This window comes from Bombina bombina, chromosome 2 (assembly GCF_027579735.1).
Source record: "Bombina bombina isolate aBomBom1 chromosome 2, aBomBom1.pri, whole genome shotgun sequence".
Classification (NCBI taxonomy): domain Eukaryota; kingdom Metazoa; phylum Chordata; class Amphibia; order Anura; family Bombinatoridae; genus Bombina; species Bombina bombina.
The window spans coordinates 1,419,201,573-1,419,213,209 of NC_069500.1; the positions used below are offsets into that span (position 1 = coordinate 1,419,201,573).

At 39.3% G+C, this 11,637-nt stretch overlaps 1 protein-coding gene across 1 annotated transcript; it reads right to left on the reverse strand.

Annotated features, from left to right (window-relative positions):
- Positions 1 to 10,288: 10,288 nt before the first annotated feature.
- Positions 10,289 to 11,008, reverse strand: LOC128648331 (probable N-acetyltransferase CML1). The gene has a single exon (XM_053700937.1). It carries the CDS (start codon positions 11,006 to 11,008, stop codon positions 10,349 to 10,351), a length of 660 nt encoding a protein of 219 aa, XP_053556912.1. The 3' UTR covers positions 10,289 to 10,348.
- Positions 11,009 to 11,637: the final 629 nt, after the last annotated feature.

Below are 11,637 nucleotides of genomic sequence, written 5' to 3' on the forward strand. Positions count from 1 at the left end.
AGTGTATTGTTGCTCCTGGGCTGCCAATGATTATATGCATAATACCTGCAAAAATACGCTTTAGCTTAAACGCATTAGAACATTTTTTTTTTTAAATACAGCTTTATGTACATTTAAAAATATTCTCTTAGAAGCCGAGCTTCGCCGTGCTGGGTAATGGAAGCAGAGTGAGAGAGCTCTGTTGCTGTCAGTTCTTCAGAGTGATTAGCCGGCAAGTTCAGTGGACAAAAATCAGCATGAAGATAGCTGGGTAGCTGTAGGACACGTACGGTCACCTAGCTTACATCCAGGGAAGGAGAGAGCTGCTTATACAAGGGGAAAGGTGCGGGGCTGTGGAGTTTACCACCATCAGAGGAGCAATCAAATATACATATGGTCACAGCAACACCGGATCAACAGATGGCTTCTTGTCAGCAAGTGAGGCAGGGGATTAAGGGAACGGCAGTCCGGTCGGACCTAGATTCATTACAGCACACATGCAGAAGTACGCCACTAAGGGTATATAGAAAGGCAGAACAGGGGGATCTTTCATCCACCCACAAAACTAAGGTAGCCACGAAGGTGGCACTGAGGGGTTAGGCTCTTTTTCTAATTAAGGGGCAAGAACACATCTAAAGCCCATAAAAAAAAGAGCGTACACTTCCACAAACGGCCTAGCCTTGCCGTATTGAAAGCGCAACTGATACCCACGTGGGTGAATACAATACTCACTGGCAGTGAGTTCATACCTAGATTAGGGGGCCTCAAATATAAAGAGCCAAGCAGGTCAATAAACATATACCCATAATACACGCAGCATACCTGTGTATCTTGTATCCCCAGCGAAGATAAATCTCCTTAAAGAGACAGCATTTCATTTTAACACAGGGCCTTCATTTGAGTTACAGCAGCTTTATGGCTGCCAAAAAAGGAAATAAGCCAGAAAAACTAAATAAAAACCCATCTCTGGCCCCATCGGCCTCCACTTTTTTTCACACACAAGATCTCCCTAATCCAGATATGCCTCAGACACAGGATGCTCGGTCCTCTGATGCTCCTCTTCAGATGTAGCTGGACACCAGAGGGACTCTTTGCTTTCCATTAAAACTCAGATAGCAAGTTTGCCTTCCAAAACAGATATTGAGGCACTTAAATCTTTTATAAAAGAAGAAATAAGGGATCTAAAAAAAGACCTGAACGAAATGGACTCAAGAATTGAATACCTTGAGGATGGTCAAGACAGTTTAAACAACCTGGTCAGCTCTAACACCCAGCAACTGTCTATCCAGGACTCCATGATCCAAACGCTGCAAGATAAATTAGAAGACCTGGACAACAGGGGGAGGCAGAATAATTTGAGAATTAGGGGTATCCCAGAGGAGATATCGCAAGAACATCTAAAATCCTATGTAAAAAATCTGTTCCAATACTTGATGCCCAGACCTGCCCTGCTTTCAAATGAGGACATCGAAAGGATTCACAGAGCTCTGAGGCCCCATTCTAAACCCCCTGCACCATCTAGGGATGTTATACTATGTTTGCTGAAGTTCACCATGAGAGAGGAGATCTGGTAGGCGGCCAGGACCAGGCAAACTATTTATTTTCAAACTCACTCTCTGCAAATATTTCAGAATTTACAAAGACGAAGGGAGGTGTGCTTTATAACCAAAAAGCTCCAAGAAAACAACATTAGATACCACTGGGGCTTCCTTTTTAGTCTCAATATCAATCACAATGAAACCCAAATAATCTATAAAAGCTTCAATGACCAAGATGACCAAGATGCTCCACAGGAGTCCCATTTAAATTCTCACCTACAAAAGGAACCCTAGAGCCTGGGCCTCTGACACCTTAGTTATACGCCTTCCTTTAAATAATCTGGCTGCCTATGGCTCCTTAGCTCCTTCCTTTCATAACACTCCCTTTTAAATTGTCCAAGTCTTGTCTTCAACAAGAAATAACAATACTAAGCTAAACTTTTAAGGTTTTCTGACACCATTCGTCCCCCTGTTAAATGGTGTACACACTGTCTCACTCATACACCATATACTTATGTATTTACATATGTTTTGATACAATTGTTTATACAGGGAGTGCAGAATTATTAGGCAAGTTGTATTTTTGAGGATTAATTTTATTATTGAACAACAACCATGTTCTCAATGAACCCAAAAAACTCATTAATATCAAAGCTGAATAGTTTTGGAAGTAGTTTTTAGTTTGTTTTTAGTTATAGCTATTTTAGGGGGATATCTGTGTGTGCAGGTGACTATTACTGTGCATAATTATTAGGCAACTTAACAAAAAACAAATATATACCCATTTCAATTATTTATTTTTACCAGTGAAACCAACATAACATCTCAACATTCACAAATATACATTTCTGACATTCAAAAACAAAACAAAAACAAATCAGTGACCAATATAGCCACCAATATAGCCACCCCCTACCAATACACCAGGATCAGGTTGGTTTTATTCCCAATAGAGAGGCTAAAGATAATACAGTCCATAATATGCATTTAATATGGCACGTAAAGACAACTGGAATGCCAGCGGTGTGGCTTTCTACCAATGCGGAAAAGGCTTTCGTTTGGGTAAGCTGGTCATTCCTTAAGTGGACATTACAGTCATTTGGTCTGGGGAATGCTATGCTACATAGAATATTCACCCTTTATGCATCCCCCAGTGCCCGCATATATCCCTTAACAGCATCCTCTTGCAACCTTTCCAAATCTCCAACGGTACATGGCAGGGCTGTCCTCTCTCCCCACTGCTATTTGTTTGCCTATTAGAAACTTTAGCCACCAAAATTAGAATTAATAAAAAAATTGCTGGCATAATTGTGGGCGAAAAAGAATATAAACTATCCTTGTTTGCTGATGATATTCTTTTCACACTTACCAGTCCTAAGGTGTCAATACCCCCTTTGATGGATGAATTGGGACTATTTAACAAACTTACAAATTTCTTGATCAACCACTCTAAATCTGTGATTCTAAGAGTCTCTCTCACCCAGCAGATGGAACTCCAGATAAAAAAAAAATTGTCCCTTAAGATGATGCGAGAACTCTATACAATACCTAGGCATCCAACTAGCAGAAGACATAGACACAATTTTTAAGTTAAACTATATCCCAATTCGGATGGCTCTGGCTCGTGATCTATCCTCTTGGAATTCTAAGTGCCTGTCATGGATAGGTAGGATTAACACCATCAAAATTAATGCCTTCCCCAGACTATTGTATATTTTGTATACTCTCCCAATTCCTCTCCCACCTAAATAACCATCTCAGATCCAACAGCTATTCCACTCTTTCATTTGGAAAGGCAAGCAACCTAGAATTAATAGAACAACTATGATGCCCTCCATTGAACAAGGAGGCATGGGAGTCCCTAACGTAGACTCATATAGAACAGCGGTCTTTATTCAGCGCATTTTGGACTGGATGATCCATAGGACACAAAAGAGATGGATAGAGCTAGAGGAAAATTTAAACCTAGATATAAGGCTGTCCGCAGTGAGTTGGCACCCTAATTTCAAATCTTTAGTTAAAAATGTCACTAATCCTATAACCAGAGCGACTATCCAGCACTGGAGTGTAGCAAACAGACAAATCCATATATCTCATTGATTCCCTCCCCACTAAACTCCTTGATTTATAACAGTGAGTTTTCTATTGGAGACCTAGGAAAATTCACCGACTAGGATAGTGACATCCCAGTCCTAGACATTCACCAGATAACTAACAATGGCCTAGATTTAGAGTTTGGCGGTAGCCATCAAAACCAGCGTTAGAGGCTCCTAACGCTGGTTTTCACCGCCTGCTGGTATTTGGAGTCAGTCAGGAAAGGGTCTAATGCTTACTTTGCAGCTGCGACTTTTCAATACCGCAGATCCCCCTACGTATCCTATCTTTTCAATGGGATCTTTCTAACGCCGGTATTTAGAGTCTTGGCTGAAGTGAGCGTTAGAAATTTAACAACAAAACTCCAGCCGCAGAAAAAAGTCAGTAGTTAAGAGCTTTCTGGGCTAACGCCGGTTTATAAAGCTCTTAACTACTGTGCTCGAAAGAACACTAACACCCATAAACTACCTATGTACCCCTAAACCGAGGCACCCCCACATCGCCGCCACTCTATTAAAATTTTTTAACCCCTAATCTGCCGCTTCGTACAACGCCGCCACCTACGTTATCCCTATGTACCCCTAATCTGCTGCCCCTAATACCGCTGACACCTACATAGTATTTATTAACCCCTAATCTGCTGCCCCCAACGTTGCCGCCACCTACCTACACTTATTAACCCCTAATCTGCCGACCGGAACGCACCGCTACTATAATAAATGTATTAACCCCTAATCCGCCTCACTCCTGCCTCAATAACCCTATAATAAATAGTATTAACCCCTAATCTGCCCTCCCTAACATCGCCGACACCTAACTTCAAGCATTAACCCCTAATCTGCCGACCGGAGCTCACCGCTACTCTAATAATTTTTTTATCCCCTAAAGCTAATTCTAACCCTAACCCTAACACCCCCCTAAGTTAAATATAATTTTTATCTAACGAAATAAATTAACTCTTATTAAATAAATTATTCCTATTTATAGCTAAATACTTACCTGTAAAATAAACCCTAATATAGCTACAATATAAATAATAATTATATTGTAGCTATTTTAGGATTAATATTTATTTTACAGGCAACTTTGTATTTATTTTAACCAGGTACAATAGCTATTAAATAGTTAATAACTATTTAATAGCTACCTAGTTAAAATAATTACAAAATTACCTGTAAAATAAATCCTAACCTAAGTTACAATTAAACCTAACACTACACTATCAATAAATTAATTAAATAAAATACCTACAATTATCTACAATTAAACCTAACACTACACTATCAATACATTGATCGGAACAGCCAATAGAATGCGAGCTCAATCTGATTGGCTGATCGGATCAGCCAATCAGATTGAACTTGATTCTGATTGGCTGATTCCATCAGCCAATCAGAATTTTCCTACCTTAATTTCCGATTGGCTGATAGAATCCTATCAGCCAATCGGAATTCGAGGGACGCCATCTTGGATGCCGTCCCTTAAAGGAACCGTCATTCGTCGGGAAGTCGTCGGTGAAGATGGATGTTCCGCGTCGGCGGGATGAACATGGATCCGGAAGAAAGAAGATTGAAGATGCCGCTTGATAGTAGACTTCAGCCGGATCATGGACCTCTTCAGCTCCCGCTTGGATGAAGACTTCAGCCGGATCATGACATATTCAGCCCCCGCTTGGGCTTGGATCAAGACATCGGAGGCTCTTCTGGATTGATCGGTGAACCCGGCGTGGTGAAGATAAGGTAGGAAGATCTTCAGGGGCTTAGTGTTAGGTTTATTTAAGGGGGGTTTGGGTTAGATTAGGGTCATGTGGGTGGTGGGTTGTAATGTTGGGGGGAGGTATTGTATGTTTTTTTTTTACAGGCAAAAGAGCTGAATTCTTTGGGGTATGCTCCGCAAAGGGCCCTTTTCAGGGCTGGTAAGGTAAAAGAGCTTTTCTATTTTAATTTTAGAATAGGGTAGGGCATTTTTTTTATTTTGAGGGTCTTTCTTATTTTATTAGGGGGCTTAGAGTAGGTGTAATTAGTTTAACATTGTTGTAATATTTTTCTAATGTTTGTAAATATTTTTTTATTTTTTGTAACTTAGTTCTTTTTTATTTTTTGTACTTTAGTTAGTTTATTTCATTGTATTTATTTGTAGGTATTGTATTTAATTAATTTATTGATAGTGTAGTGTTAGGTTTAATTGTAGATAATTGTAGGTATTTTATTTAATTTATTTATTGATAGTGTAGTGTTAGGTTTAATTGTAACTTAGGTTAGGATTTATTTCACAGGTAATTATTTTAACTAGGTAACTATTAAATAGTTATTAACTATTTAATAGCTATTGTACCTGGTTAAAATAATTACAAAGTTGCCTGTAAAATAAATATTAATCCTAAAATAGCTACAATATAATTATAATTTATATTGTAGCTATATAAGGTTTTATTTTACAGGTAAGTATTTAGCTTTAAATATGAATAATTTATTCAATAAGAGTTAATTTATTTCGTTAGATTTAAATTATATTTAACTTAGGGGGGTGTTAGGGTTAGACTTAGCTTTAGGGGTTAATACATTTATTAGAGTAGCGGTGAGATCCGGTCGGCAGATTAGGGGTTAATTATTGTAGGTAGGTGGAGGCGACGTTGAGGGCGGCAGATTAGGGGTTAATAAATATAATATAGGGGTCGGCGGTGTTAGGGGCAGCAGATTGGGGTACATAGGGATAACGTAGGTTGCGGCGGTGTATGGAGCGGCAGATTAGGGGTTAATAATAATATGCAGGGGTCAGCGATAGCGGGGGCGGCAGATTAGGGGTTAATAAATATAACATAGGGGTCGGCGGTGTTAGGGGCAGTAGATTAGGGGTACATAGGGATAACGTAGGTTGCCGCGGTGTACGGAGCGGCAGATTAGGGGTTAATAATAATATGCAGGGGTCAGCGATATCGGGGGCGGCAGATTAGGGGTTAATAAGCGTAAGGTTAGGGGTGTTTAGACTCGGGGTACATGTTAGGGTGTTAGGTGCAGACTTAGGAAGTGTTTCCCCATAGGAAACAATGGGGCTGCGTTAGGAGCTAAATGCTGCTTTTTTGCAGGTGTTAGGTTTTTTTTCAGCTCAAACAGACCCATTGTTTTTTATGGGGGAATCGTGCACGAGCACGTTTTTGAAGCTGGCCGCGTCCGTAAGCAATGCTGGTATCGAGAGTTGCAGTGGCGGTAAATATGCTCAACGCTCCATTTTTTGGAGCCTAACGCAGCCCTTCTGTGAACTCTAAATACCAGCGGTATTTAAAAGGTGCGGGGGAAAAAAAGCATGCGTAGCTAACGCACCCCTTTGGCCGCAGAACTCTAAATCTAGCCGAATGACTGCCTACAGTCTCAAGTGCAATTGCAAGAACAAGGGTTTACATGGTCTATAAAATGGTTTAATTACAGATGAGTACACCACTACATTATGACACACGAATACAGCAAGAATATGCTAAGGCCTCTTACAACTTTAGAGAAATTATTTTCATCCAGACAACCCAAGAAGCACACTCTATCTAGGATACACACCATTTTAACACAGCCACCTCCGGGCAACCTTCCCACCTCTATAGAATCCTGGGAAAGGGAGTTGAGAATTATAATATTGCCCCACACAGCAATGAATATATTTAGAAGTACAAAATCTTCCTCATCCTAGGCCTACATAGTTGAGTTAAACTATAAGATACTTCACAACTGGTATCTTACTCCAAAACGTCTACATAGACTTTATCCTACAGCCACCAATAGATGTTGGACATGCAGCTAGCGGAATGGGACATATGTGGTGGTGGTGTAATGGGGTAAACAAGCTATGGAGGGATAGTGTGGGGGAAATTGAGGATGCCTTTGTTACTGTTATTCCCTTAGACCCTTTAATTTTCCTACTTAATACATTTTTAAAACTTCCCTCCAAGGCACACCAATTATTATTCAGTATAATGACAAATAGCTTAAAATCTATTATAGCCAAGGACTGGAAATCCTGCATACCCCCCACCTTGCCCATGTGGAGAGGTAGGGTCTCAGAGTTAATGGAGCTCGAGGAATACAGATCTTATAAAAATGACACAAGAGATTTCTATATTGCCACGCAGGCTATCTGGGAACAGTACCTACTCAAGAGACAGGAGCAATTAGACGCACTGCCCTGATTCTGTTTAACCATACATCAATAGATAGTCTCTAGTATTCTATCCCCTGTAAGAACTGAAAAGACTTAAGTATTATAGACCGACATATAACTAATTGTACTGTTTTGCAACAATAACATAACAATATGCAACCTTCACGTGATTTGATGTTAAAACTTATTCTAATATTATAAAACATGAGAATCGTTTTTGCTTTGACAAAAAGCTATTCATGATTCAATTAAGCCTGTTGTTTCTGTATTATTTTAATGTAACATATAATTCATATGTTCTTTTCTCAATAAACAGAATTTGGATTAAAAATATTCTCTTATTACCCCTGACATCCACAGAGTAATAAACCCTAAGCAACACCTGTCATAGCGTCTTCTCGCTCCTCCTGGCCGTTGCCATGGTAGCATCTGGTTGTTGTGCGGTGCATGGTGGTGACATCATCATCGCGAGCCGTGATTGCTGCTTTGCTCATTTCCTGTGCAGCTGTTCCTCCACCTGGGTGTGAGCCTGCCCTTATTTAATGTAATCTCCTTCAGTCTGTAAGTGCCCTAGTATAGGTTTGCCTCTGTGTAGTCTTGGGTGCTATTTTTTGCTGTTTACTATTGTGCTTTACTGGACTGTCTGCTTGTTACTGAAACCTGCATTGCTTATTGACTATTCTACTGCTTAACCCTTTTTCTACTCAGAACGATTGGGTTGCCTGCTTGTTACTGAACCCTGCATTGCATATTGATCATTCTACTGCTTAACCCTTTTGATACTAAGAAAGATCGGACTACCTGCTTGTTACTGAATCCTGTATTGCCTATTGATCATTCTACTGCTTAATCCTTTAGATACTCAGAAAGATTGGACTGCCTGCTTGTTACTGAATCCTGCATTGCCTATTGATCATTCTACTGCTTAATCCTTTAGATACTCAGAAAGATTGGACTGCCTGCTTGTTACTGAATCCTGCATTTCCTAGTGACCCTTCATTTGCCTAACCCTTTGATTCTCAGAAACATTCTTCTCACTGAACCCTATACTGCTGCGTGAGCATCTCTTTTATTTTTCTGTGTTCTCATTGTCATAGTACTGTCTTCTTACTTCTGAACCCTACTCAGGCCTGTGACCTGCTCCTCATTAACCAACACAGCTTGTGATGTTAACTGTTCCTGTACTTCCTCATTCCTTCAAACTGTTATACTTAGTTCTGGGATTTTCTTTATCTTTCCACTTGATGCTGGGATAAGAAGACCACTGGCCAGGATTGGCCTGATAAGGAAATATCCTACGAACATTAGAACTCCTCCACACACTTCAATTTACCTTAACATCAGCATTAGGAATCTTGGGTACCCTACACAACCCTCCACATTACAACAACCTCCTAACACATAAGAAACCCCCTACACAAACCCCAAGGCAGCTGATAACACTTTAGCAATCCCGTACCTGGTACCTAAGGTCCCCCTAGCCCATAATGGGAAAAATAGAATCTTTATTTAGCAGAGATTATAACTTTTTTTGAATGTAAAAATGTTTCAGAACAGTTTAGATGCCCATTAAAACTGAGTTTATGTTCCAATATTGTTTTATTCCTTTGCTTGATAATATGTAGCACATATAGTGTATTATAGCAGCCATCCACTTCTGTGATCCTAAAATGTTTTATTGGGTGTGGTATGAAACATCCACTTGAGATCTCAGTAGATATTGTTTAAGGTGCAGTTAAAGTATGGGTGGACAGTATAACCTGATTTTAAATACACATTATTATATCATGGCTCCCTTTACATAATATGTGAGCTTAAAAGGTATAGTCAAAATTTGGTATCAGAAGCTTTTTTCATATACTTTTTGAGATGGAGAGCAACATAACATTCTCTTGTATCACTGTATAACAAGTGTTCAGTGTGTCCATAGAGGTACAATATGATCATTGCTTTATGTATGGCTAGAGTGACCACTATCACACACCTCAAGTGTTGCAAATCTTGTGTATGGCTAGAGTGACCACTATCACACACCTTGTGTATGGCTAGAGTGACCACTATCACAAAACTTGTGTATAGCTAGGAATTACTGTTGCAAACCTTATGCATGGCTAGAGTGACCACTGTATCACACCTTGCATATGGCTAGAGTTACTGACACATGATAGTTTAACTATAAATAGACTTCTGTGAAAACCCCTGCAGTCCCATTGGAAAACACAAATTTTGTATATTTTTGGTGAGTTATCAGATTTTTCTCTTACATTAATAATAGAAGCAGATTTTTTTTTACTTTATATGTTAATTTTTTTAATGGATTAGACCCAGGTGTAAAATAGAATGTTTTAGCACAGCCTTCTGATGAATTGGTTTGATTTTTTGAGGCAATAGAAATGTAGACTCGTTTTAAATACATGATTTCAGAAACTTACAATAATGTGTAAAATTGTTATCTACACAAGCAGATGGAGTCAATGTTTGAGATATGTAACGCTATATATTTGTACAAAAAACAAAAAAGAGAACATTAATCATCAATATACTAATTACATCAAACGAGAGAATAATGGTGTAGACTGTGGTTATACTAATTAGATATCATATTGGTAAACCAATTCCTTAAAATCTATGAAGCTTGCTATGAAGTCTGGTATATAGTAGGTACGTATCAGTCTAAAACCCATGTTCTCATACAGGCGTTGGGCATCAGTCTGAACCACTGAGGTCTCCAGGATAACTGATTCACACCCTCTGCCCTGAGCAAAGTCAATGACTGTCCTGCACAAGGCTTTAGCAATCCCATTACCTCGCTGGCTTCTCAGTACAGATAGTCTCTTAAGCTCCACACACTGAATTCCTAGGGGATGAGATGAGGGGATGGCTGCCACAGTAGCCACAACCTGCCCAGCAGACTCAGCCACCCAGAAGCAGCTGCCTTCTCTCTGCAGGTAGTACTTGTGTATGTCCTTCATGTCTTCACAAAGGCACTGCTCAAGATAGGTATAGAAGATACTTCTGATATTCAAGTAGAGGAGGGCTAGTACAGAGGTCACAGCCAGCATGGATATAGCTATGGAGCCAGAGATCAGGAAAGACACAACAGATGCACAAACCATAAAAATCCAAACAGGTGATAGCCTGAGGGATCGATAGAACGTCACAGGGACATGCTCCAATATTCCTTGAACAAACAGGTCTCTGGCTACCTCATGATCTGACCAGTTATAGAGCCGTATGCTGAAGTCAGACATTTTTCAACCTAGAATAGATAGAATTTAAAGGGACATTGTAAAAACCTTCTGTCATGCATATGTAAGTGCAGTAATAACTGTTATTATTAGTAACAATATTAGACGATAGTGGAATATACAGTCTTGGGGCCTAATAATAAAAAATTGCTGGCATGGAGAGAAATCACTCTTCATAGCAAACCTTCAAGCTAAAATTTGCCTTTCTAAAATTCTTTTAGGGGCATCACTTGACAATTTCGGCAGAGCATAGAGCTTTAGATTATCAGGCCTAGAGACACAAGGATTAGTGGACCTGCTGTACAGAGATAAATTCTGTTTGCATTCAAAAAGATTAAGTGATATTTAATGTGGATATGAGTCTTAGCACAGCTGATTAAGTTGCATGCATTAGCACAGAAGCTTATAGTATAGGGCCCTTTATTAAAAGCTTGTAGCATAAATACACTTTAATAGTACTGCAAACTAAATTCCTCAATAGTTAAAACATAATATATTCAGAACACTCTTAATGCTTTTAAAATTATGTAGATTTGAAAAAACAAAGAACAGATAGTTGCCTAAAACAGTGTACCGCCCAATTATACAAAATCCAAAGGAAGTGGCAGCAACATTTTTTATTTATTACACCA

What these genes read in the sequence shown, in the direction of transcription:
- LOC128648331 (XM_053700937.1), bottom strand. Translation starts at nt 11,008, where the DNA reads ATGTCTGACTTCAGCATACGGCTCTATAACTGGTCAGATCATGAGGTA.